Here is a 25,377-nt window from a genome sequence, read left to right as displayed (position 1 = left end):
GTCTTTTAGCGACTTTTTGGGCTAGTGCTATAGCTGCTTTCACTGGAAAAGAGTTAGTAGCACTGGTCACAGCTTGTGAGCTTTGAACTTGCAGATAATTATTGATAGATTCTTCTAATAAGCAATGGAAAAAAAAGACCTCACTACACCACCTGTAGTGAACAGTACCAATTTATTTTACTGAACAGTCTAATGCAATGTAGTAAAATACAGCAGTGTGACAAGATTTCATTCAATGTTATGTGTTATACTGAGAGGTCTTCCTTATGCTTGTCTACCAGATTTATATACATGAGTTCAGTCCAATAAATCATCACCACAAACTACAGCCTCAACAATGACCACCGAGTTAAATCAACATCTGTCTGGCACACTGAGCAAAACATTAAACATTAAACATTGTCTGTCTTAAACGGTCTTCACAAAGGAAGGATTTGTTGCAGCGCTCTTGTATTGAATTATACTAGATTGCACAGATACTTAATTAATTGATAACTTCATATAATGTCCAGAAGACAATTTATTTGCTGCAGTGTGGCAGAGCAAGTTACTGTTACATTTTATGCTTTATGTTTATACATTACGGAGTCTAGCCATGAGAAGAACTGTCTTGAGACCTGAACGACTATTTTGTTGCAATTTTCATTAACTTTATGAGCCATTTATATGTGGCTTTGGATTTAAAATTTAAAATTTCCGTGCTATGTGTTTGTGTAAAAACATTGAGTGTTCTGCAAAGCTTTTTTTTTGTCTCAGAGTATATGTTTAGTGTAGCCTAAGGGAGGCGATTTAAAAGTGATTTTAAATATGCGGTCTGAAGTCTTTTTCTAACCAAATATTACAGCGACTGAGTCTACTATAAAGAACATCAACTAAATGTTCCTTTTATTTAACAGGTCATTGTACCACCAACCCTAGTAAAATGACTGAATTAATTAATCCAGTCTCATAGTGTATATCCCTGTGGTTAAATCAAAATCGGCCTGGCAGTGGAAGTGTGTAAATAATTAGGCGGTGCGCTACGAACACTAAAGGTTCCGTTTGATTTATTGTCCTTTTCTCTGACGGGCGAGGAGTGTAAAGCAGCTGCGTGTTGTTTTCAAAGTGCTGTCAGCCTTGTTTTATTCCTGTTTTATTCTGCATTCATGCATACTCTCAGTGAGTCCCAGCAGCTATATATCCATGTTTGGACAATAGTAGATCGATTTATATAACCCCGTATTTCACAAGGGAACGTTAGGAGAACACATGTGCTCTTTGGAAATGATGCCCTTTAAAAACAATTCACACCTGAGAAACACAGTCTGGTACTGGTTCCAGTGAGCAGATCGTCTGGAGCAGATGGGGTTAAGGTTGGGGTTAATGAGGCTTACGTGCCCTTACCTAAGGGCATTAAAGCAGCAGTTTGGTACTTAAAGTGACAGCATTACTTATTCATTTTGCTTGCCAACATGCTCCCAGCAGGTCCAGTGATTCTAACTGGTGACCTTAGTACCTTATAGCGCTGAGAAGTCGGCTCGTGTTCAGAGGGAGAACGCCACACTGTGAGCCTGAGTGGACCTCCGTAGTGAGAACCAGAGTGGCAAAGGACAAGGACACGGTAATGTATGACATGCCACCGGCTACATTTACATAATAACGCCATCATGGACAGTAATTATTAGAGGTATTCTCCAATTAAGACGTTTTAAATGGACACCATTAATATTACAGTTTCCATATGGAACGTATGACAACCACAATATTGCCATTTACCTGCTCATTTCGTCTCCATGCTGCCATAATGTGCACCTGGGGTGTGTATTATGCAAATACCATGTGCATATATTATTTAATCTAATTCACACCAGGAAGACAAGAGCATCGGGAAATGGAATCTTGTACTACCATTTGGTCATAGCGCTTCGCGAGGCATTGATGAAACCACTGAAACGTAGCTTCTTGAATGATTTTGGAAAGTGTGTCAGTGTGTACAGATCTTGCCAGTAGCTGATTATATTAAATCATGAACTAGTACTGTGCTTTGTTTTTCTTTCATTTATCACCCGTTCTATATATACTGTATGTACATGTATAAAGTATTATAATAATAATAATAATAATAACAACTTTATTTGTATAGCACTTTTAAAAACAAAGTTTAGAAAGTGCTTTGACGGACAAGCAAGGCAGATGAGGTCAGTAAAAATGAGTTTTGAGAAGTGACTTAAAAGAGTCCACTGATCCTGCGAGCCTTATGTCTTCAGGCAGGTCGTTCCAAAGTCGAGGGGCCCTGACAGCGAAAGCACGGTCACCCTTAGATTTAAGCCTCGACTTCGGAACGGCTAAAAAAGGTACTTGACTGAGGACCTAGGCTACCAACTGGCTCATACAGGGACAACATCTCTGCTATGTAGCTAGGAGCCAGACCTATACAGGCTTTAAAAGTGATCAGTAAAATCTTAAAATCAATTCTAAAATAAACAGGGAGCCAATGGAGAGAAGCCAGGATTGGGGTAATATGATGTCTTCTGTTAAAACCAGTGAGAAGACGACATCATATTACCCCATGTATGTGCGTGTGTATGTAATATTACTCTCACTTACTGTTATTTACAATTATTTCATTACATTGTTGTAGTAATTGGTTTTTTTTATATCCATGACCCATGAATTAATGAATGAAAAAATAAAAACTCTAGCAAGATGTTGAAAGAGAACATGACGCTTCGTTCTGACTCAGCTAATAGGCCTTCATCACAGAAGAGATTTTGACATGTCAGAGTAGGAAAAGCACATGCCTGAATAATATAATTAAGGATAGGTGAATTCCATGTAGCCGTGTCAGATTCAGGGTGCTGGTGTTGCGCATGCTATTTTGTTGAATAGAACAAAAGCCATGTTAATGGTATTAGTACCAGCTGTGCCTTTCCTGCTATGAGAAGTCAAAATATCTGCTGTGTGGGAAACAGGCCTATGCTCCAGTGCTGCACTGGACATTAGGCAGCAAATGTATTTATTTCACCACAGAGTTATTGATTTTTTTAATCTGTAGAAGGCAACATTTATTTATAAATTGACCACAGCGGAATGCACTGGGTTCATATAAACTGTTAAGAAGCACAAGTTGGTGGTTCGGTCTGAACGTTTTGCTGCACTCCTTCGTTTGTAAAGGCTTTAATGTTTGAATAGGAGTGACAGCGGCTACTGGAGCACTTGTTACATTTTCTGTCTCTCTGTCGGTCTCATTTTCCCTGAGTGTATCAAGATGTTAGAGGATTGATTGAGCTACAATTATTACAGCTAATTAAAAAAAATACATATGTAATGTTTCTACGTAGCATAGAAAAATGATGCATGGAAACACATTGCTTGCCCGTATTCATTTCAAAAGCTGTGACGAAAATTATTCTTCAAATTCTTTTTTTCATATTATTCTTATCGTTGTTCTGTTCTGCCTGATAATCAATTGAAATTGTTCCAATGTTATTGTTTTGTTAACGTTTTGTAGACTACATGTACAGTAGGATAACGTAATTTTATTGTGTACGGTATGAATTGTAAGTGCAAACATTGTTGACTGCATGTATTTTATTTGAATATAGACCCCAGGAAGATCTGTTGTTGCCAAGGCAGCACAGCTCCCAGAATGCTTTCCTCCTTGCTTCTGCCTTTCCTTCGCTCTTGATGCCTTAGATCAATTTCTATGAAAATTTGAGCATCCCGGCAGTATCTAATGAGTACAACTACCTTGCTCACCCTTCTTACTACCTTGCCTGTTTTTCCTTCTCTCTTCCTCCCCCTCTCTAAACAGCTCCAGTTAAACGGCTGGGAGTTTGTTTTTTCGGAGGCACCTTCATCAGAAACAATCTTCCTGCCTGCTCGCTCGCTCACTCCACTTCTTCTTTCTCAGTTGATAGTTTCTTTCACCTTTGTCCTTTCCCTAAGTGTTGCTGGTGCGTCTCTCTTCTCTCTGGCCCTTTTTGTCCTTCCTAACAACCCATCCACTTACACGCAGACATATACTCCGACCCACACAAACACACAACCATGCAAAGCAACAGTAGTCACTGTCAGCCCCGTGGACCGGTGGTCTTAAGATAAAACGGCCTTGGGAGCCCTGCTCCTCCGTCCAACCATGACATGTTTCAGATTGTCTCCTAAATCTCCCATGACAGAGGGATAGATGCACTACTGCAGCTGTGTAAGTATGAAATAGATCACTTAAGGAGTGGGAGGAAAAGTTCAGGTCTATAAAGGGAGAATATAAGTCCTCTTCTGAAGCGGACTTGTTTTGAATCATGTGCCTTGAAGGGCTACGTTTTATTAAAAAAGGAAAATTTAAACCAGATTTTTTATGTAGGAGGAGCGTCCAGGTTTGAAAACTTGCTCTTCTAAGAAAATCATAAGTAGCATGAAATAATATTGACACCTTGCTGAATATCGCTAAAAGAAGTAAGTACCTCTGATAGAAGTAATAGGTTGACATTTTGTGAAATTAGACGAAAAGAGCTGATGAGGTTTTGATCTCTTTAATAAACCTCTGATTGGAGAGTATATTGTTATAGAATTTAATCATGGTACATCAGAATTTTGGCACATTATTTCCAGGGGTAAATATTACTATTCTTAATACATTTTTTAATAGCGGTCTTCTCCTGTTTTTTTAATATCTGTATTTCACAAATCCGATACCAATAGTATATTTACTTTATTGCTCTTTAAATTACATTAATATGTACCTGTTAACATAATACGAACTTGACTGACCCATCAAGGGAAAAGGGGTCATTAGAAAACCATCAACTAAAAATTATTATGAGGAAAAAAACATTAATGATAATTTTATTCTATTGTGATACAGTAGTAAAGTGCTCCAATTTCAAACTTATTTCGTTACAGGTTAAGTACCTTTTTTTTTTGTGTCTATGTGACTGATGGGAACAACGATCTTTGACATTGGTCCAGTATTAAGCGAGACCGCTGCAGTCGGCAGCGGCGAAACAAGCTACAATGTAACAAAAGGGCTCGTTTTGCCGCGGACAGGCGCAGATTAATATTCTGTATGCCGACATTATGGAGAGGATCCGTTCAGAGAAAGACCTTTAAAACCTCTTTTGACATTTCTGGTTAACCAGAAACAGCTCTGAAGTCGCCATCGCTAAACCCATTAAACTCCATTTAAAAAAGCAATACTTTTAGCGCATATAGAGCCAACATATTTTCACATGTAAATCGGTAAAGTATGTGTTTATTTCAACCAAAACTAGAGTTGTGATGGTTGGAAAAGTAAAAAGACACCCCAAAATGGCGTTTCATAGTTTAATTTTGTTCTGTCGACTTTGAATGAAGTGTATTTTACGATGCTAAAATTACCGTTTATTTACATGGAGTCTGGCGGGTTTAGTGAACGCAATTTCGCGGATGTTTTTATGTTTAAAAAAGGATCTTATTCTTTAACAGAAAGGTCAACTCTCTTTAGAAATCCTTTCTATAACGTTGTCAGACACTTAGAATATTAATCTGAGCCAGTCGGCGGCAAAACGAGCACTTTTGTGAAGGGAAATACAAGCTGGACAATTGCCCTGTTAACTTACATTGGATACATACTGGACCAATGTCAAAGATTGTTGTTCCCTCAGTCAGTTAGACACAAAAACATAGGAAAATAGGGTCCAGGTTGGGAAAAACGGTAGTTACCCTTTAAGTATTGGCAGATTGCAGATCTTAAAACACACACACACACACACACACACACACACACACACACACACACACACACACACACACACACACACACACACACACACACACACACACACACACACACACACACACACACACACACAAAATCATGTCTACCAACCGCTGCTCAGATTAAAACATCTGAAAATATCTGAAGCAGCTCTATCGCTCGCTCTATCAAAGCCACTCAACCTCACCCTTACTCTTTGGTGTCTGGTCTCTCTCCCCCTCTCTCTCTCTCTCTCTCTCTCAATTTATTACTGCCTCCAGCTCTCTCCCTCTCTCATCTTTCCATTTCTTCGTGCTAGGAAACGTCTGGAATTAGTCGAAGTTGATTTGTAAATTATAAGAGGTCTTATCGTAGGAAAGGCCTACTAGACTGAGGCATATACTTTACAAAAGAAAAAAAGAAAAGAACGAAAAAATGTCACTGTAAGAGCTCATGTGGAGAATATTGAATCAAACTGCTTGGCTTTGAAATGCAAAGCCATGAGTGTGAATCCTTTCAAGTGGGAGACAAAAGCAGGTCAGAAGCGAAGGTCTATTACATAATTGAGGATGTACAGGAATATGCAAGTAATCAGTACACTGTCCCTTTAAAGGCCCATGTCTTTAAAGGTAACACTTCTACACTGCTGATTAACAGCTATTGATGAGTTTTTCTTTTTCCATTTTGCAGACATGCAGGTGCAAGAGGTGTGTGTATATACCATGTATATTTCCACTCAAAAAGCACATAGGAAACAACATTTGCATTTAAATGAAGTGGAAAATCATTTTACATGTAAAAACTTTCACATACTGTAGGCACATGATCTTTCCTCACCTCTTTCTGAAAACACACCATCATGCAACGTTCAACAAAAAGTAGAAATCTATTTGAGAGACGGATATCAACCACCACACTCACAGAATATAATGCAAATAAGCCACCACACAAGACAAGCTGCATTTTGAACTTTTGTTGAACAGGGAAACTTTTAGCTGCAGTGCCGTCTTTTTTCTTTTTTACCAGGTTTTCTGCAGGTTTTACCAAGTCAAATTTAAGACTTTTTGAGACCCTTTTAAGACCATTATAAATGAAATTTAAGACCTATATCACAACAACAAAAAGTCAGATGTCAGAGTCCGGAAACATTGTCTGAAACAATTCCCCGATTTCCTCATTGGCATTAAAGGACTGGTGTCTAAATTGGCTGCAATATAAGTTGCATGTTGGTCTCCAAAAGTAGTTGTAATACAGCGCATCACATTATATTTGGAATTACATGGGTGTAGGAAAATTAAGACCTGTTTAAAATGATTTAAGACCTAGAACATCATACTTCAGCAAATTTTCAGACTTTCTAAGGCCTAAAATAAATAAATTTTAGACTTTTTCAGACTTTTAAAGACCCTGCGGAAACCCTGTTTATGCCTTGTTCACACTCACACAGTCACACACACGTTCATACCTGGAACCTGCCCAGTACAACCACAGGCTGATCTGTTGACCACTGTGCACTCACAAGCGATAATGAGGGGCAGGCAAGTGTTGGTCTTTGATCAAACTGGCAACCTCTCAGGCCCAACCGTCTGTCCTTTAAGCTGGGCAAACACTGGCGCATTTTTATTAATGTACGTTGTAATGTGCCTCTCTGAACGGCCAGAACCTGCAGATGCTCACATTGTGCAGATCAGTTGACCGGCCACAACGTGGATGCTCACACTGAATGTAAGCACTGAATCCCTGGTCAGTTTTGCTTGTGACAATTCCAGTGAAATTCATTCATACAAGATGACTCCATTTGCAACCATGTTGACTAGAAAGAGAGAAAGGCAGCGATACTTTGTGCAATTCTACTATGAACTCAAAGTAAGACAAAAAAGAAAAACGTGGAGCCCCAGATGGCCGGAATATGCAGAGGATATGGTTCGTCTGGTCTGCAGAGACGTTCAGTCTCAGTCAAGATTACAGTTTTAGCAATATTCTCTGCTGTAGATACCACTCCCGTAATACTAAAACAAGTTCACTACAGTTTGGAATAGATCTTTTGACAGCAGCCATGTTGGGAAATCAGACCATAGTTAAAATGCAGACAAACAGGAATCCAACAATTGTCCAACAGCTAGATTGCTGATTTTTCAACAATTAATCAGTCTTTCCAACTGCCACGCTGCATGTCAAACCCCAACCAATCCGGCAGAAATTTTCTAATATTAGTCGAGGGTGACCACTTTGGGGCTAGAATCGGCCTTGATCGGTACGACGCAGCTATTCTTCTTAATGTCAAAAGGTATTCTGGAAAATTCTGGATAATCCGTGACTGATCACAATAACTCCTTCGAAGAACATCATGGAAACCCAAAAATAGTGATGGTCAAATGAAGCTTCACGAACCACTGTCTTTATTTTCTGAGCTCACTAGATGGCGCTCTCTGTTCAAAGAAAAAAGGATAAAGGAATGGCAATTCAGTGCGTTTTCAACCCTTTGTTCAAAAAGGGGCCCCCCCCCCCCCCCAAAAAAAAAAAAACCCCCACACCACCAAAAAAAAAAAAACCACCCAAAACCCACCCCCCACCCAGCCCCAACCCCCCACCCCCCCCCCCCCCACAAAGACGCTGATGCCGGTCTCCACGAACGGAACGGAGAACTCCACGACCTCTGACCTCTCCTCGTTAATGGTGAGAGACCCGATGGCCATGTCAGCCCTGTTGGACACCACCTGGAAGACAAGGACGCCTGGGAGTTAGAATGACTCAAAGACGATCAAAAAAAGTTTGAACAAAAAAAAAAGATGAAAAGGAAATTTCCTTTTTACCAGAACAAGACAATAAGCCGTCTCTTCAAATTCGATCTCACAAGTTCAAATCCCTATTCTTGTTTTCCTGCATTAACTTCAATGTGTACTGTGTTCCTTTTATTTAATTGTTGGCAAAAAAAAATAAAATAAATAAACACATTTGTGAATTCTGCTGCAAAGCATTGCCTCAAGACTGTGAGCATTAGCACAGAGTGGAGTCTTCCTTCCTCAGTGAAAATACCTCATATGCTTTGTTAATGACCTGGATGTAAACATGGGTGAGTTTTCTTTTGTCTTTGCGCGCGACATGAAACTGGGCTCTGTTCCTCCTCAGAGCTGTGCAGGCAGCTGTAAATGAGGCTCAGGTGGTCAGAAGGTGAGGCAGTGGGGGGATTCACAGCTCCGTTGTGTTTCACCTGGCAGGAAACAAAGGTTACTTGGCTGCAGCGGAGGGATTGCGGAGGTTAGAGGAGTTCATTTGTCCGAGTCCTGGCCTTGGCCCAAAAGTCTGCCAAGACAAAAAGCTCTGTGCTCACTGACCGCACACCACTGAGACGCCCTTTAATCGGGCTCTTAAAGCCACAATCCTTCAAAGTCCTCTGCCTCTTTTTTCTGTTGACATCTTAAGAGTTTAGCACTCAGTGTTATCACCTGTCACTCAAAGAGTAGCGGCAGTGTGGCCATGTCTTTGTCTTTGAAATTTTCTCTTGATGGATTTTGAGATAATGAAAGTTGTGTTTTTTTTCTGTGTTCAGCCAAGACGGCTATTACCAGACACGGTTTAGAACCGAGACACCCCGACTCAGAGTAATTTCCTGTATCTGGGACACGTGGTCTCCGCCACGGCCACGCCTCTTTAGGAGACGAGCGGCAGGCCCGTGTCTATTGATTCCAACGGGAGAAGTGAACGCGAACGCAGATTATGAGCGATTCTTAGCCCCATCGTAACAAATACAGATATTGGACCCATTTTTCCCAAGCCACATACTTGCAGAACATTCTGACGCTAACATTGCATTTTTCAGACGGACACATCAGGAGAAAATTAACTTTGCTTGAGACCTGTTTCTGTTTCAGGACCAAACTCTCGCGAGATCTGGCAACACAGAGAAGTTAACGCCAGCTAACGTCCTTGAACGCCCTAACGTAATAATATGTGAAATATGTCTTTTAACTGTGTAAATATCTAACGTTAGCAAAAGAACATAGTGATAAATTATTCAAATATAACTTTTCATCCATCCACACGACGTTCACTACACGTTCAAACGAGGCCACGCCCATTTAGGAGACAGGAAGTGTGTACCATTTCATACCATTGGCGCTGTTTGAAATGCGCTTTCTTTAGTATAGAGGATATTTGCTATTACTGCTCTTGCTGGAGAGCCAAAGTTAAACCGGTGAGGCCACTGGAGCTCAGATATGTCTGAAATAGGGAAGTAGTAACAGCAGAACATAGCTGGAAGCTAGAATGGTGTAGAAGTGATTAGTGTAGAATATTAGCTGTGTGCAGTCATTGAGGAACTGGTTCAAGGAAATGTCTCTGACACATAGAAGGTTAAGCCTTTAACTATAGGTTAAGCCTTTTTATGGCATAAGAATGCATTGTGTACCAGACCGATAAGCAGAAGCACAGGAAAAAAAGACAGTTAAAGTTAAGAGATTAGGAGAGAAGGTTGCACTACAGAGGCCCGACCTTGGTGTGTGTGTTTGTGAAAGATAACAGTTTCTGTCTAGAAACTAGGAGACCCCCGTGATGAGAGAATAAAAACACAGAGACGGTTTAGATCGGAGTTCATTCGAACAGAGATGCTGGTGGACTGGGCTGTGACTCCATATCTGTTGCTAGGGAAACTTAAACTGTGTGTTTGTGAACCCACAATTGTGTTGTAACTTTTATGCTGGACTCAGTAAACTTTGCTTAACTGAACTTTTCGTCTCAGATTGATCCTTGTGTTTTGGTCAACTTAAGTCCAATGAAAGAAGGCGCGGGAATTATTAAACTGGAGTCAGATTTGACAAATTCCTACTACATTAGAAAGCAGATATTAACCCCGGTTCTTCGGTTTATTCCAACTGAACGGTTACTGTTGCTACAGACATAAAACACTTTACATACTGGTCAACAAGGAATTCTAGCTAGCTGATTCAAGCTATCAAGTTTTTAAACTGCAAAAATACACTTGCAGAGACTTAAAACTACCCTGGTTCGAGGCCTCTGAATCGCAGCCCATTTCTCAGATTTCTTCAGCGATTTGCATACATTAGGTCTCAAGTTGTAGAAAAACAATCCACTAATCAGAGCTTTGTAGGCAGACCTAAGATTACTAAGGTATAGTGCAGCAGGGAAGAGCTTGCACACAGAAATAAAAAAAAAATAAAAAAGAGAGATTCAGACTGGGTTCTGGATTGTATTTGATCCACTACAGGGCTGTGCAGACAGTGACAAAATGTGCAGAGTGCAAAAGTGCAAGTGTTTCTGTCCATGTCGGACTTTTTCTGCGTTCCATCAACCTTGGAAGTCAGAGGTCGGAACTGGGAATGACGTCGCATCCGAGTTGACCGTGTTCCAGTTACAAGTTGGAAAAACAGGGGTAGGGGGATTCTACCGAGGTCAGCCATTGTTAGAAATTCCAGTTGATATTTTGCACGTGCAAACACCGTAGTCCATGAAAAATGGACAGTACTGTGTGTACACCTGATTTAACTCGGAAATTCCGACTTCCCAGTAAGTTTCTGCAGGAGTGTGATGACGCACAATTTTTACACTTTTGATACTGCGTGATTGGTTGCCTCTCTGCTTGTCAAGATCAATCAATCCATGATAATTATTCAATTTCATTCAACTAGGTCATTTCAAATAGTCTGAAAGCAACACCTGTGGCCCTTCTGTTCATTGCTGCACCAGACTTCATAGAGGAACCAAAAAATATTATAACAGGATGATTCACAGTGAAGGGTGAAAAAATGTTAAGGGCGTAGGAAATTACTGCCTGATTGGGAGGCATTCATGTAAGAAAGAAGGACAAAAAAAAATGTAAGGCAGAATGAAAGTTTGAAAAATAGCGGAAATAAGTGTGGGCTTTCACTGTAGGCACAAGGGCACAGAGCAAGTCTGAGGAAGGCAGACATGTAGCCTTGGTGAAATGCACCTTTGTCAGGATGTGAGAGGAGTTTAGTTCGTAGAAAAGAATACAACGGCTGTAAAGAGAAAAAGAGGAGGGTGGTCTAGGGTTGAAGCACAATCGCAAAAGGGAAACAAAAATGGTGCTTTCTTTTTTTAGTTTGGATTAAAAACAATTACTGCCGCAGGAAAAAACCAAGGATAGGACTGGATGTGAGATTTTCACACAGACTCAGCTGTCCCTGTGCACACATGTTCATCTGCCGCCATAATTAAGCAGCTTAATGAGTTACTGACAAAAGCTGGGCAGGAGGCAGCTGGGGACAGAGAGAATGTGTGAGAGAGAGAGAGAGAGAGAGAGAGAGAGAGAGAGAGAGAGAGAGAGAGCGCGCGCAAGCGAGCGAGAGACCACCTGCATCTCTCAGGCCTATCTGAGACAGAAGCGTAAACGACATCAGGATGATTAGCAAATTATATACTGATATTGTCACGCACACACACACGTGCATATACAGTATACACACTTATTTACAATCATTCACACACACACACACACACACACACACACACACACACGGTTTCACTTAAAGTGTGTGACCCTGTAAAACCCTAAAGCTGGATTTCTACTGCGAGCATTCAGAGGTTACATGCTTAGTGTTTGCTAATACGGCGTGCGCTATGCTTTAGCTAGAGTGCGCACACTCCAAAAATCCAACGACATGCTGGGCCTACAGTGACTAAGGAGAAATGTGGAGAACTGTGATTGGTCAGCTCGGAGCTGCTTGTGTGTTTTTCCCTCCAAGGCTCAGAAATCTCACTTTGCCAGAGCTACCTCCACAGCGCAGTCAGACCTGGAGAAACATTACATCACATAACGCTCTGGCTTGTGTGTATTTCTGTAAACCACTCACCATGGTCTTTCCCAGGACACAGCGCCCTTACAAAAAAAAAAAAAAAAAGGCAGCATGGATAGCGGAAGGGCAGGAGAATGTCGTCTGAAATAGGTGGCCAATTGCAAGCTTTATACCAACAACATCCAATTAGTCAGACTACCTTTTCTGTGACACCAGTGTACTTTGTGATCTTGCAAAGCCATTTATAGGGCATTAACTAAACCAGATTATAAGGTTATTAATGATTACACAGCAAAAGTTAGTAGGTCAATAAAAAATGCTAGACAAGACAACCCTTGAATGGGAAAGAAAGAATCTAAACACAAGAAGTTTGGGGTTAAATAAAGCACAATACGGCCTGATAATGATTAGTATCAAAGTTTTTTTCAAAAGGCCTATTTTCCTAACCATAATCGAAACCTAACGCTGAACATAAAGCTAAAGCTAAGTCTGAAACCTTAAACCTTTGAAGAAGCTCGCACCAGAACAAAATGCCACTCTAACGGTCTTCAACTGAAGTACAAGACCACGCACACAAACACTGTGATAATGTGCGTCCCCTGTTAAACCAACTTCATTAATCCAGCCACCAGAGGGGGATTGGCAACATGGAAACAGCAGGGTCTGCCAACACACACACACACACACACACACACACACACACACACACACACACACACACACACACACACACACACACACACACACACACACACACACACACACACACTGTGTTGTCCTCTCTCTCCATTTCTCAGCACAGTATCTGCAACACCACACACACACACACACACACACACACACACACACACACACACACACACACACACACTCCCCCCCTCACGCAGCCCCGACTATGCGAACACACACACACACACACACACACACACACACACACACACACACACACACACACACACACAGCCTCACAGTCTGTGTTGTCCTCTCTCTCTCCGTTTCTCCAGCACTAATCTTTCCGACAGCCTCCCTCCATATTTTCTCGCTTTTTTTTCCTTCGATTCGGGTCCGAGTCTCTCTCGCTGGGTTGCGTTTTAAAGGATTTGAGGGAGGATAAAAAGAATTTCACAGGCGCACTCGAACTAAACCCCCTTTCTGTAAACACAACAAAACGAGGGGGAAGACAAAACAATGGAACAAGAAAAAAACCACGATGCTACTATACATGCAGGAAGAATTAAAAACACAGCTACAATATCTCACTGGGACACACACAAAAAAGGGTCACAGTGGGTTTGTGATCTGGGCTGCTAAACTTTAGAATAAACTCCCACAGGAAATGCAGTCTGCAAGCTGCGGCTTCTACAAGTCCCAACTGAACACACATTTCTGTATACTTGCATTTAATCTCTCACCCATGTTGCTGTCACTGGGATGTTTATTTGCCTGCTGTGAGCATTGTTATTGCTTATGAATGTTTCATGAGTGGCCATTATTTTAGCTTTAGCTTTTTCTGTAGCTCTAAAGGAATGGTTTAACATTTGGGGAAATACTCCTACTTGCTTTTTTTCAGAGAGTGAGAAGCTTAATGCAGTTAATTGTAGCTAACACAGACTGTAGGCCTACAGTAGAGCTTAGATCGGGGCCCAAAAAAATCAAGCCTGACCCTACCCAAGCCCGTGCCCGGCCCGACACATTAACTCTAATTATGAGCCAGATTTAAACCCAACCATTTTTTATTTTTTATTTATTTATTTTTTTTAAATGTCCCATGGCATGAAAATTTCACTTTATGAGTTTTTTTTAACATTAATATGCGTTCCCCCAGCCTGCCTATGGTCCCCCAGTGGCTAGAAATGGTGATAGGTGTAAACCGAGCCCTGGGTATCCTGCTCTGCCTTTGAGAAAATGAAAGCTCAGATGGGCCGATCTGGAATCTTCTCCTTATGAGGTCATAAGGGGAAAGGTTACCTCCCCTTTCTCTGCTTTGCCGCCCAGAGAATTTGGCCCACCCATGAGAGAGAGACATCATGGCTTTCTAACAAGCAAATTGTTGGTCAAGGCCACACCCCCACCCTCCAACTTGCCCAACCCCCTCCCTCCTCCTCAATAGCTAAAGACACACAAATGGCACATCCTAAGGAAAGCTCATTGTGGGACTGGCTCTAGTGAAGAAGATAGAAGATATGTTTATTTATATTAGGACAATGCACATTAATCAACATTTCTGTAAATGCGCCAGTGTTAGCCAGTGGGCTAATTTTCAACTGTAGTCCTAGTTGCATGCATGTCTTTGTGGTGGGAAGAAACCGGAGCACCCGGAGAAAACCCACGCAAGCACGGGGAGAACATGCAAACTCCACACAGAAAGGCCTGGGACGACCTGGGATCGAACCCAGAACCAGAACCTTCTTAGTGGCTGTAATTCTGCACCAAGGCTGAATTTCGGGAAAGAGACTTCAGATACAGTATTAGGGGACCACTAAGGCCTATATAAAAGAGACTTCAGATACAGTATTAGGGGACCACTAAGGCCTATATAAAAGCATCCAAAGAGCACCATGGGACCTTTAATACTTGGGCCGTTATAACTGACCTTCTCAACTACAATTGTAGTTACAAAAGTTGTTTGAACTGCAGAAATCTGTTTAGAAGGGGTATGAAATCTGTTTAGAAGGGGTATGAAATCTGTTTAGAAGGGGTATGCTTGGAGAAGTAACAAAAGAGGACATTGAAGGCTGACTATCATCTTTTGTGTGTCTGTTCATCGTCCCCGTTTTTTTTTTGCTGTCATAGGCGAACAGCATGCCGCACTTAATGCACTCGACAAAGCCAACAAATATGTTGTCACTGCCCACGACTTGTTTTAAATTGTTCCATACCTCCGACTTTCCTCCAAACTTGCTCAAAGGTAGGCTAATTCTCCCGGTTTTTAATTTCTTTCTTTACATCTTCAAGCTCCATGTTGCACTTAAGCTACACCATACAGCACAGCAGGCCCGGTGTGATGCGTGCGAGTGGAGGAGACGCTGCGCGTGATTATGGCATATCTTTCTCCCCACCCAATTAGGCTAATAAAGTCATGTTTAAAAAAAACACAAATGCTTCATCAAGGGTCTGGCCAGAGGACAGTGGCGGGAAATGTCGGCCCGACCCGGCCCGTGGGTCATTCCAAAAGACTTGGTTATGTGTTATCAGGATGAAGCGCCCTGAAACAATTTATTGTAAGCAACGCAATACTTTAACAGCAGTCTCCCGGATAATCCTGCCTTGTACTGACCGAAGTTAGAGAAACAGCTAGCTAGCTCATGTGATCCTTACCTAGCTACTGCGCATGTGTGACTGCCAACAAAGATGGGACAGAAGTGAGATGTCTCACTCTGTAGCTAAAACAGAGACCTGAACACACAGAGTGAAAAGAGGAGCTGCAGCAATGTGCAGTACAACAAAAATATGTTGTTTTTTGAAAATGAAACCATGTAAACCTATCCTTGTACAACCTCAAAATACGATAATTATGAACCTGCAAATGAGCATAATATGAGCACTTTAAAATATGAATGAGGATAATGAGGAGGGCTAAATAGCAAATGCACCTGCGCTTGAAGTCGACGTTGGGGGCTTAAAACACCATTAAGCGACCTGGATAGTGTATTTTTGAATTGTAGCGGTATTATTATTATTATTAAGCTCCTCACCTCTCCGACCATGCCGTTCCACTCCCCATCAATGTTCTTCCCGTGCCTCCCATTGGTCACCAGGTACAGGTCATAGGTGAAACCCACAATCTTTGCCAGTCGCTTGAGGACGTCGATGCAGAACCCTTTGCAGCAGTGCTTCGTGGGCCCGGTGCCATCCACCACCAAGCTGAGGAGAGGATGTGAGAAAAGACAAGATAGGTGAGGTAGTGAACACCCCTTTTTTTCCATGAGATTTGAAGATGTTTTTATCAAGGACACCTTGACCCGGACGGGCTGCTTGGCTAAGGTGCAGAAATTGAAAAGGAAGGAGAGCGTGCTGCTAGAGGAGTGAACAGAGGACCACCCTTAAAGACACGGGGAGAATGTAACAGAGGACGAATGGGGGACTGAGGAAAGTGTGAATTATTGGCAGGAGACTGCGAGTGGATTAGGATCTGTCAGTTTGGTTGTTTGAACATAAAACATTTTTATTTGCAAACTTTTAAGAACAAGCATGGGTTAAAAGAAAGACGGCTTTGTGTCATTCCCTGTTTATTTACTTATTTATTTTTCCGTGGCTGTAGTTTTATTATTATTATTATTTATGCATGAAATGTTTGGTTCTAGTTGGACAATTTACGGGGTTCCACTATTGTATTGTGGCTGCTGCAATATGTTTCATTTATTCTTTAAGTAGAGTATGTTGTGTGTGGGGACATTGGACCAGAAGCTGTGGATGATTTGTATTGCTGTCATGTAATTCCATGTGGGATGACATGTAAATAAAATATCATTCATCGATACCATTCCTTATTCGATACCGACGGCTTGGGCTGACAGTTTGGTCTGCTCGACAGGTCGGAGAGCCCAGCAGGAAAAGTGTTGCGTTATTGAAACTAAATTAAACTCCATTTTTTGCTCTTGGATGACGTCTAAAATTAGAAAGATTCTACAAAGGCCTCTGAAAAGCCTCTTTCTTTTGAGACTTCATCGAGAGAACACTTTACCCTGAAAGCATAATGAGCAGGTGACTTCTACGGGAATCCAAAAGCATTACGATCACTATGAATAGAGTGGCTGCTGTGTCCTCCATCAGCTGTCCTTACCAAGTGCCCATGTGTTGGACCCTGAGACACTTATGGCAGCTATGGCAACCTCTTAGCTCTGTTGCCTAGCAACACAACTTGCACAACTTTTTTACGTCAAGCCAAAGTACAAGCGTCAAACGTATGAGGGTGGGATACCTAACTCCGTGTAATTTGTATAATAGCAACACATTTTATTTTCTACAAATGAAGTCTGGTCTTTGCTTGGCAGAAATGATCAAGGAAATAAAAGTTGTGTTATTGTGAAATTTTGACTAGCAAGGTTATTTTTCATTCCAGAGCCATAATTTGCTTCTTGTGCGTGTGCAGATGAAGTCACATTATTGACAAAATGTTTAATTACACAGAATGATCCCACATGATGTAGGGCAACACAATGGCTACACTGAATGTTTTCATATAAGCACAAGAAATGATTTGCTCGCAGTTCGGGTGCTGAATAGCGAGCAGACGCATAATGTTCCCCACAAGCAGGTAAATAACTGAACTAAGATCCCATTAGCATTAGAACACAAGATCTTTTTAATTAATAAAGAGATGAAAGATGCTAGTATACTGTATAGCTAAAAGTAACTGCAAAGTTGTTGATAATTATGTGGGTAAGTCAATAGGAGCGACTCATTTTAATTATACAAAGACAATCAATTGAAAATATTTAAATATCCTGTTAATTTGTGCATTTCATACTATTGGTGAATTCATAGGATTTCGGGATATGTGCACATGTCTGGATATGTCTGGAAGTTTAGACCCACATCAATTTCCAATTTTTAAACTCGCATATAAACCCAGCTGCATGGCCATTTAGAAGAGCAATAGCTCAGTGATACCCTTTTTTTCCCCACCAAAATTAGCGCATATATGCAATTTTTTTAACACCTGAAAACCCGTTAAAAATAGGCGATAAACTCAGACTAGTTTGGAACGATGTTCGAGTGCTATTTGTACAGAGACGGACAGACTTTGTGGCTGAGATAGCATAGCATCGTGTCATGTTTCCATCACCGACCGTCAGAGCTGGAGCCGATAAATACCTATGACCACTGCAGTCATTTGTCCATGAATGAATGTAGATTGTAACCTTTCCCACTGAAGACCAAAGCCAGATGTTAGAGGGTTTTTTGTCCAGTGTTAAAGGGGCTTAAGTGGTATGTTATCATAAGGTAAGTGATTGTTTGAGATTAAGACATGTCACATGTGGTGGTCCTTATCAAAAGTGGAAGTTAAGTTTAAGTGCGTGGTTGTGCCCTGGTCAAATGCATGTCCATTTTAAGCATTGGACAAACAAATCAAGACCACAGACAGAGGTCTGGAAACAGTCAGTGTCAACCAGTTTCCAAATTTATAATTAAATACTAAAAGTGTTAGGAATAGAAAAACCATGATGTTATACACAAGTCTGAAATAAAAGGCCTAAGCTGTTCCTCCTCCCTTTTTGTTGTCGACAGGAGAAAAGCATAAAAACACCTCAGTGCACTGCAGCAGCATCAGAGGAAAATAAGCTGCGACAGGTAAACATTTTTGCAAATCAAATCACACAGTACATAAAAGTAAAAACTTATAAATAAAATACATATTAATGAGAAGAAAAAAAAAGACAAGCAATTGAGGGAGAAATCTTTTAAGGGAAAAAAAAAAAAAACCTGGGTCGATGTAGGTTGATTAACGAGAGCAAACTTCTCGCTCAGCCAATAAAATTGATGGAGGATGAACTCGTTATCTTCCCATTGGCCTGGTTATGTGCTGGCAGGAAGGAAGCTTATCTTGGATAGACCGGGAGCCGGAGCGCGTTCACACTCACTCTGTTTCTTTTTCTCCCTGACTTACTAGCCTCGAATAAACCTTATATGAACATGAAACAGGAGCAACACAGATTATAAAGGAATCTGAATACGAATGCTACTGCATATTGTATACAACACATCATATAGTAATAATAATAATATAATAATAATATATACAAGTTCTCCTCAGTTATCAGCTGATACAAAGCCCCCCCCCCCCATCAGGATCACATATTACCTATCTTTTTTATTTCATGTATTACTTATCTTTGTTATCTTTATTTGTATACATTTCTTATCTTTTATATGATATTTGTTGTAAGTGTCCTTATTGCACCGTGGGTCGGAGAGAAACATATTTCCAATTGCTCTGTATGTCTGGCACATATTGCAGTCCCTCCAGAAAAACACGATTATGCGATCGCATAATTCAATGCATAATCAGCCATAGTCCGCATATTCATGCGGGGGCCAAATTTTTTCAAATATGCCGCACTTTCGCGCAAAATATGCGGTGCTTGCATGATTTCATAATCCCCGCATTTTCGTTGCAAAAAAGTCACATAACTTAGCAGAAAGTTGAAAAAATTTTGCGTTTACTTCACACAAGAGCAGCCATTTTCCCCTGTTGCCATGGGAACGTTATGAAGGGACGTAATTACGCGACGTGAACATCATCGAAAAGCAGGTGTTGGGGATTGAATTTGACATGTACTTTGAGTCTCTTAAGTTGGTATCCAATAAGAAAGCTATTTTAATATCTGATGTCTACTCAAATTTCTTTAAGTGCTCCTGCTGTCTATATTATTAACGATTTTTGAAAGTCTGTCTCTTTTGTATCTTTTATTTCCCTCTGTTTTTTCTCTCTGTATATATTTTTGTTTCTTATTTGTTTACTTATTGCAATGACTGAATATCTGTAAACTATTTTTGGAAATTAAGTTTAAATAAAGCAGGGTGTTGGGGGAATCACTTTTTCTTCTCTTTTTCATCAAACCGCAGTTTTTGCAAGTTCCCGCATTTTTTGCAAGTTCCCGCAATTTCATCGCATAAAATTGCATAAATATCCTGCATATTCCATCGCATTTTTAAAGAAAACGTGCCGCATAATCAAGGATTTTTGCCTGCAACAATCACAAAAAAACTGTGTTTTTCTGGAAGGACTGATATTGCAGAATTGACAATAAAGTTGACTTGACACCAGTATCGAACCGCATCAAGTTGTTGCCAACTTTTAGCACTTATGTTATGAGGACAGTGCAACTCACTGTAAACTGGACTGAATCACTCCACACGTGCTGTGGTTCACAATATAAGTGTCAGAAGGGAATACAGCAGGGGTCTCTTGTTCCATGATTCTAATTATCTGGATTGATTAAAAGACAATTAACCTGAAATTGCTGTGTGGTTTCAAGGTTATATAACAGTTTTAATGAATAGCTGTAACAAAATCATGCTTTGTTCTTAATTGCATGCTTTCAGGTGCCCTTTGACTTTAAACATATCTTAATTTTCTCCCTGGAACAATTACCTTATTGTGTGATGTTTTAATCTATTGATCCCAGAAGGAAAGTATTTATTTAAGCCCATTCCTTCCTGCACACCAGCACCTGCAGATGGTAAAGATTTACTGTCTTGTCCATGGACGCTTGGCCAGACAATTCAATTTCACAAGGGATGAGAGCCCGGACTCCTCTGGTTTCAGGATGGTCTCTAACCACTTTTTGAAAATTCTTTGCTACTTTCCACAAGGGATCATAGGCTGATAAGGATTTAGAGCAGAAAACACTAGGAGACATCAAGGTAAGAAATCATTTGTTATATACTAAACCGTTTCAGTCCATTCTCAGATAGAAAATGGGATAGCTATATTATTCTGAATGGCCATAATAAACAGTAGGTCATCCTGACCTGCCACTTTCTGTGGTGGATTCCAAAAACATATTTCTACGTTTGTACTCCATTCACACTCACTTCCATTGCAATATTGTTTTTCTCATTTTATCTCACTTATTTTTGCGTTTGCAATGCTGAACAATTTCAAACCTTTCATCCTCTAAGCGCAGTTGACATTTTGCTTTAATGGCTACAGTATAATTGACAGTTTGGCAGTCATTAAAAGCCAAGAAGGAGAAGAAACTATTGTTGAGAAACCACCAATGCATGGCACCAAAACAATGAACATTTTCTTTGACCATGTTTAGAAGGCACTAGAGAGTATTCTTTATTCACTTAAAGAAGTATTTTACCACTGGAAAGAGGGTCTTTTCTATACAGTCTATGCAGTAGAATGGTGCAAACATTTTTTCAACTTGGTGCTACATGCCCAGAGAAAACAGAAAAGGGGCTGTGGTATTCATTTGTATTAAAAAGGTAGAAAACCTTCAAATACCAGAATGCACTGCAACGCACCAAACCAATAAACCCTCCCGCTGTCGGTGACGTAATGCAAGTCATCACAGATATGGCGGCCGGCTGGTAACAATCAATCACATATTAAAGTTAAAGGGTGAGCTAAAATACGTTTCTGAAAACATTTAAGGTGAGAAATAGACAATGTAGTAACACAATCTTGGTTTATATTTGATCAGCGCTGCCTAATTCTACCGTTTCATTCTACAAGTTCTTTATGCCTCCATTGTTGTAATACAGGAACCAGTGTTCACAAACTTGTATTACTGCTAAACAGTGCACTAAAATATGTTTCTGAAAACATATCGGTGAGAAACAGGCAATGAAGTAATAGAATCGTTGTTTATATATATTATATTTTTACAGATTAATTTGTGTTTGGTCTGAGTTTGAAAGAGAGAGGGTCCTCTCTCACGATCTGCTTCTATACTCTGGGTCCGTATGCGGAAGTACAATCTGTAGCCTGTAATCAGACCCATGGCTAGGAGATGAGCACAGAGACCTTGGCACTGGTAAGATAGAGGGATAAGTTTATCATAGTTCATTTACACATACTACCCACATTGTTACCATAAAAAAAAGTATCCCTTTAAAAAGTTGTGCGCAACCATGGAGAAAAACGTAACAAAAATAAAGCCTTATTTTTGTGTATTAAATAAATACAAATGTCCAGACCAACCATTGAGAGCTGAGCCTTGCAGAGTTTTTGGATACAATGCAAAGAAAACACAATGCAGCAGTGAGAAAGGTTTCACTGCTGGCTGCGTTACATATTCAGCTGCTGGTGGGTGTTACCTGGTGTTGACGGGCATGCGACAGGGTACAGAGTCCCGGATGCAGGAGCTGGTGCCCGGGTCAGCCGGCTCCACGATGACAAAGGGCCTCTCCTCCAAGGTAACCACTCTGAGGTGCTGGGAGTCATCCAGAGGCTTTAGGAAGGAGCCGTAACGAGACCAGGGATGGTAACGTAGTCGCAGGTGGCCGTTCTCCCACCAGCCAACCTGGATGGGAATACACACACAGACACAGGCACTCAGGTCTTCAGCTCAGTGGCTTAGAACAAACTGATGATCATATCTTTTTTTATACAGTCTCCAGAGAATATGACTCATTTACTCAATGACACATCAGTTTTGTGTTTTAGCCTGGATAATGTCATCTAGACAGTAAGTTAACCAGGTAACCTAGTATCACAGCATATATTGTTACCTTGCTGTTAAAACATCTGATTTGCACACAACCAATAAGCACCTTGAGGATTGTCACTTAAAGATCAACATGGTTTTAACGTTGACACCTGCAAATCAACCAATCCATGCTTACTGAGAGCTAATGCATCTAGCAAAAACTAGCTTTCACATTACCAGTATCATTTTAAAAGGACACCCCTTGATTAATGTCTAGAATGCCCCCCCAGTGGCATACAATACAGAAACATTATTTTGGTAGTCCAATTGGTTCAAATGTTTTGTCAAAAGCATTTTGGAACTTCTGGCATCATTGTGTCCCAGTCATTTGAATTGCTGGGTATGTTAGCTGAACATCATACCCATTATCTCCCCTCTCTGTGTATCTATTGTGCAATCCAATGATGGCAAAAAGGCCTCCTAAAAAGACGTCTGTATTAGATGTCTAAAAACAGTGTGTATCTGGTGCAGTAGAAGCTTCTAACTGTTCAGCTTTGACATTTTAAGTAGTTGTGTCTTCATCATTGATGTCAGTTTAATTGTTAACTAAATTGTCCTATACCCTCACCTCTACAGTAAGCCCCAATGGGCATTATTATTAATCACAGAATGACAGGGACCTGACAATTGTGATCACAATTTGGTAAAGTGTGTTATATGAGGTACCTCAGCCCATCGGTCTGTTAACGTAATTGTAGATTATCACTGTTTGAGTCTTCTGTTAGCTCAAGTTTCCAGTCATATGCTTCTTTTCCCCTTCCTCTACAGCCGCATGCTTTTTCCTGCACAGTAATGGGTTGTGGGGAGAAAACGAAACAGGGGAGTGTGTCTTTGCATTGGTTGGGTTGTTTAATGAGCAGTTTGTTTGTGTTAACTGAGCTTTATGCTGCAATGTGGTATTTTGGAGCATAGACTAAAGAGACAGCTTACAGTGTCACAGTGACCTACATGTGTAAACAAATCTGTTCACACCGACTGAGATGTTACTGGAAGGATGTGCAGCCACAACACAGCTAATCTGTCTTTTTTTATTTTGCCATTTTCTAGCTGTGGTGTGATATTTAGATGTTATTAGCATACAGCCAATTCTCCTGTGAATCCCCCTGATGATGCCAGACGTGTCTGCTGGGATTTGTGAATAAACATGCAAAGGTTAAAACCTACACAGGTTGCGTCACTTGTGACTCGCATAGACCTTAATTAAATCATAATTGCTACATGCCTATTCCCAACCCTTACTGTACCTTAATGTATAAATGATTCTAATATCTCTAAAACCAGGTCTTAAACCTAAAACAAATGGTTAACCTTAAGGGGACCAGCTTTGTGTAAACTGGTTGCTGGGAAACATGTGGCACTGTCCAGTCAAGAAATCAACCAAAAAGCAAATCACTAGCTGTGTTACCCTAATGTATCAGGGCCGAGAGCTAAATGAAACTTATCAGACATTTTTTTTGTAAATGAAGGTATGACTTTGTTTTATTTCACCTATATATGCATACATGGAGAGATATGTGTGTTTGTAAAAGTAGTATTCATGCAGTTCATTGGGAGGGAAATATCAGATTACACATACTAAGCGACCGTAATTGTCTAATGATATTGGCATTAGATTTTAGGTTTAGGAATTTGAGGTACTGTTACATTGTCTCATTTTGATCAAATGTCATTTAAAATCTACTTCATTTGGGATAAGATACTCCTTCATTGATCCCCAACATTTACACCATTATCAATCAGTATTTGATCAAGTGTCTGGTCAGTTACCTTTTTTTACTCTTCAGTCTAAACAGTTCATATATGAGCAAAATAGTTTTCTAAACTGATTTAGTCAATTGTACCTGGTGTAAATATCAAAAATAAATATTATAAAACAACTAATCTCTACTAATGATCTTGTTTGTTTGGTGCAACCTGCTGTCATTTAGAGAGTTGTTAATCTGTACTTGGTAAACACTTCCGTCTTCACAATGCTTAAATCTAATTTAGGAACAGCTGGTGCAACCAGGCCCAGCTTCTTGTCCCCAGATGGGAGGTCAATCCCTATAACGTACTGTGGAGACTGATGTCCCCACAATGTCATGAATACAAGTACACACACACACACACACACACACACACACACAAAAGAACAGGTGCAAGCATAATACTCTACACTTTACCAGCAGAAATGCAGAAATGCAAAGACAAACAAGTCACAAGAACACAATCAAACAATTAGACACACACATACAAATAGGTGCACCGACACACTTCCACATTGTTATTCATAAATATTAATTTTGGCTACTTAAATACATTAACACAACGACCAGAGAAACAAACAAGAGAGTGATGTAAATAACAAATTTAGAGCACCTGGCAATTTGGACCAACCTCACTCGCTTTATATTTTATGCATTTTCTTTACGGAATTACGGAACATGATAAGTTGCTCTTCTATGCTCATTTGTCTTTAAGTTCACTTCTCTAACATGTTTTGCATTAGGTTAACTGAAATACACACACACACACACACACACACACACACACACACACACACACACACACACACACACACACACACACACACACACACACAATAGCTGTCAATCTTCCTCTATAATACCATTTGTTATTTTTTTTAATATTCAAATATTTAATGCTCAAATGCAGCCTGTTATTAATATGTACTACACTACTCAAGCTTATGCGATGTCAATGCCACTATAAGCCTGTGGCTGTG

The 25,377-nt window shown here is 40.4% G+C and overlaps 1 protein-coding gene across 1 annotated transcript in view; it reads right to left on the bottom strand.

The window, feature by feature from the left end:
• grin2da (glutamate receptor, ionotropic, N-methyl D-aspartate 2D, a) overlaps nt 1–25,377 on the bottom strand; it is a 176,769-nt gene that overhangs the window by 50,010 nt on the left and 101,382 nt on the right. The window contains 4 exon segments of the mRNA XM_039820656.1: nt 8,069–8,094; nt 8,276–8,430; nt 16,182–16,350; nt 22,261–22,466. Of these exon segments, the coding sequence (XP_039676590.1) occupies nt 8,069–8,094; nt 8,276–8,430; nt 16,182–16,350; nt 22,261–22,466 (556 nt within the window).

This window comes from Perca fluviatilis, chromosome 13 (genome assembly GCF_010015445.1).
Source record: "Perca fluviatilis chromosome 13, GENO_Pfluv_1.0, whole genome shotgun sequence".
NCBI lineage: Eukaryota > Metazoa > Chordata > Actinopteri > Perciformes > Percidae > Perca > Perca fluviatilis.
The sequence above is the reverse complement of the archived record's forward strand: the minus strand, read 5'-3'. Positions and strand labels throughout refer to the sequence as shown.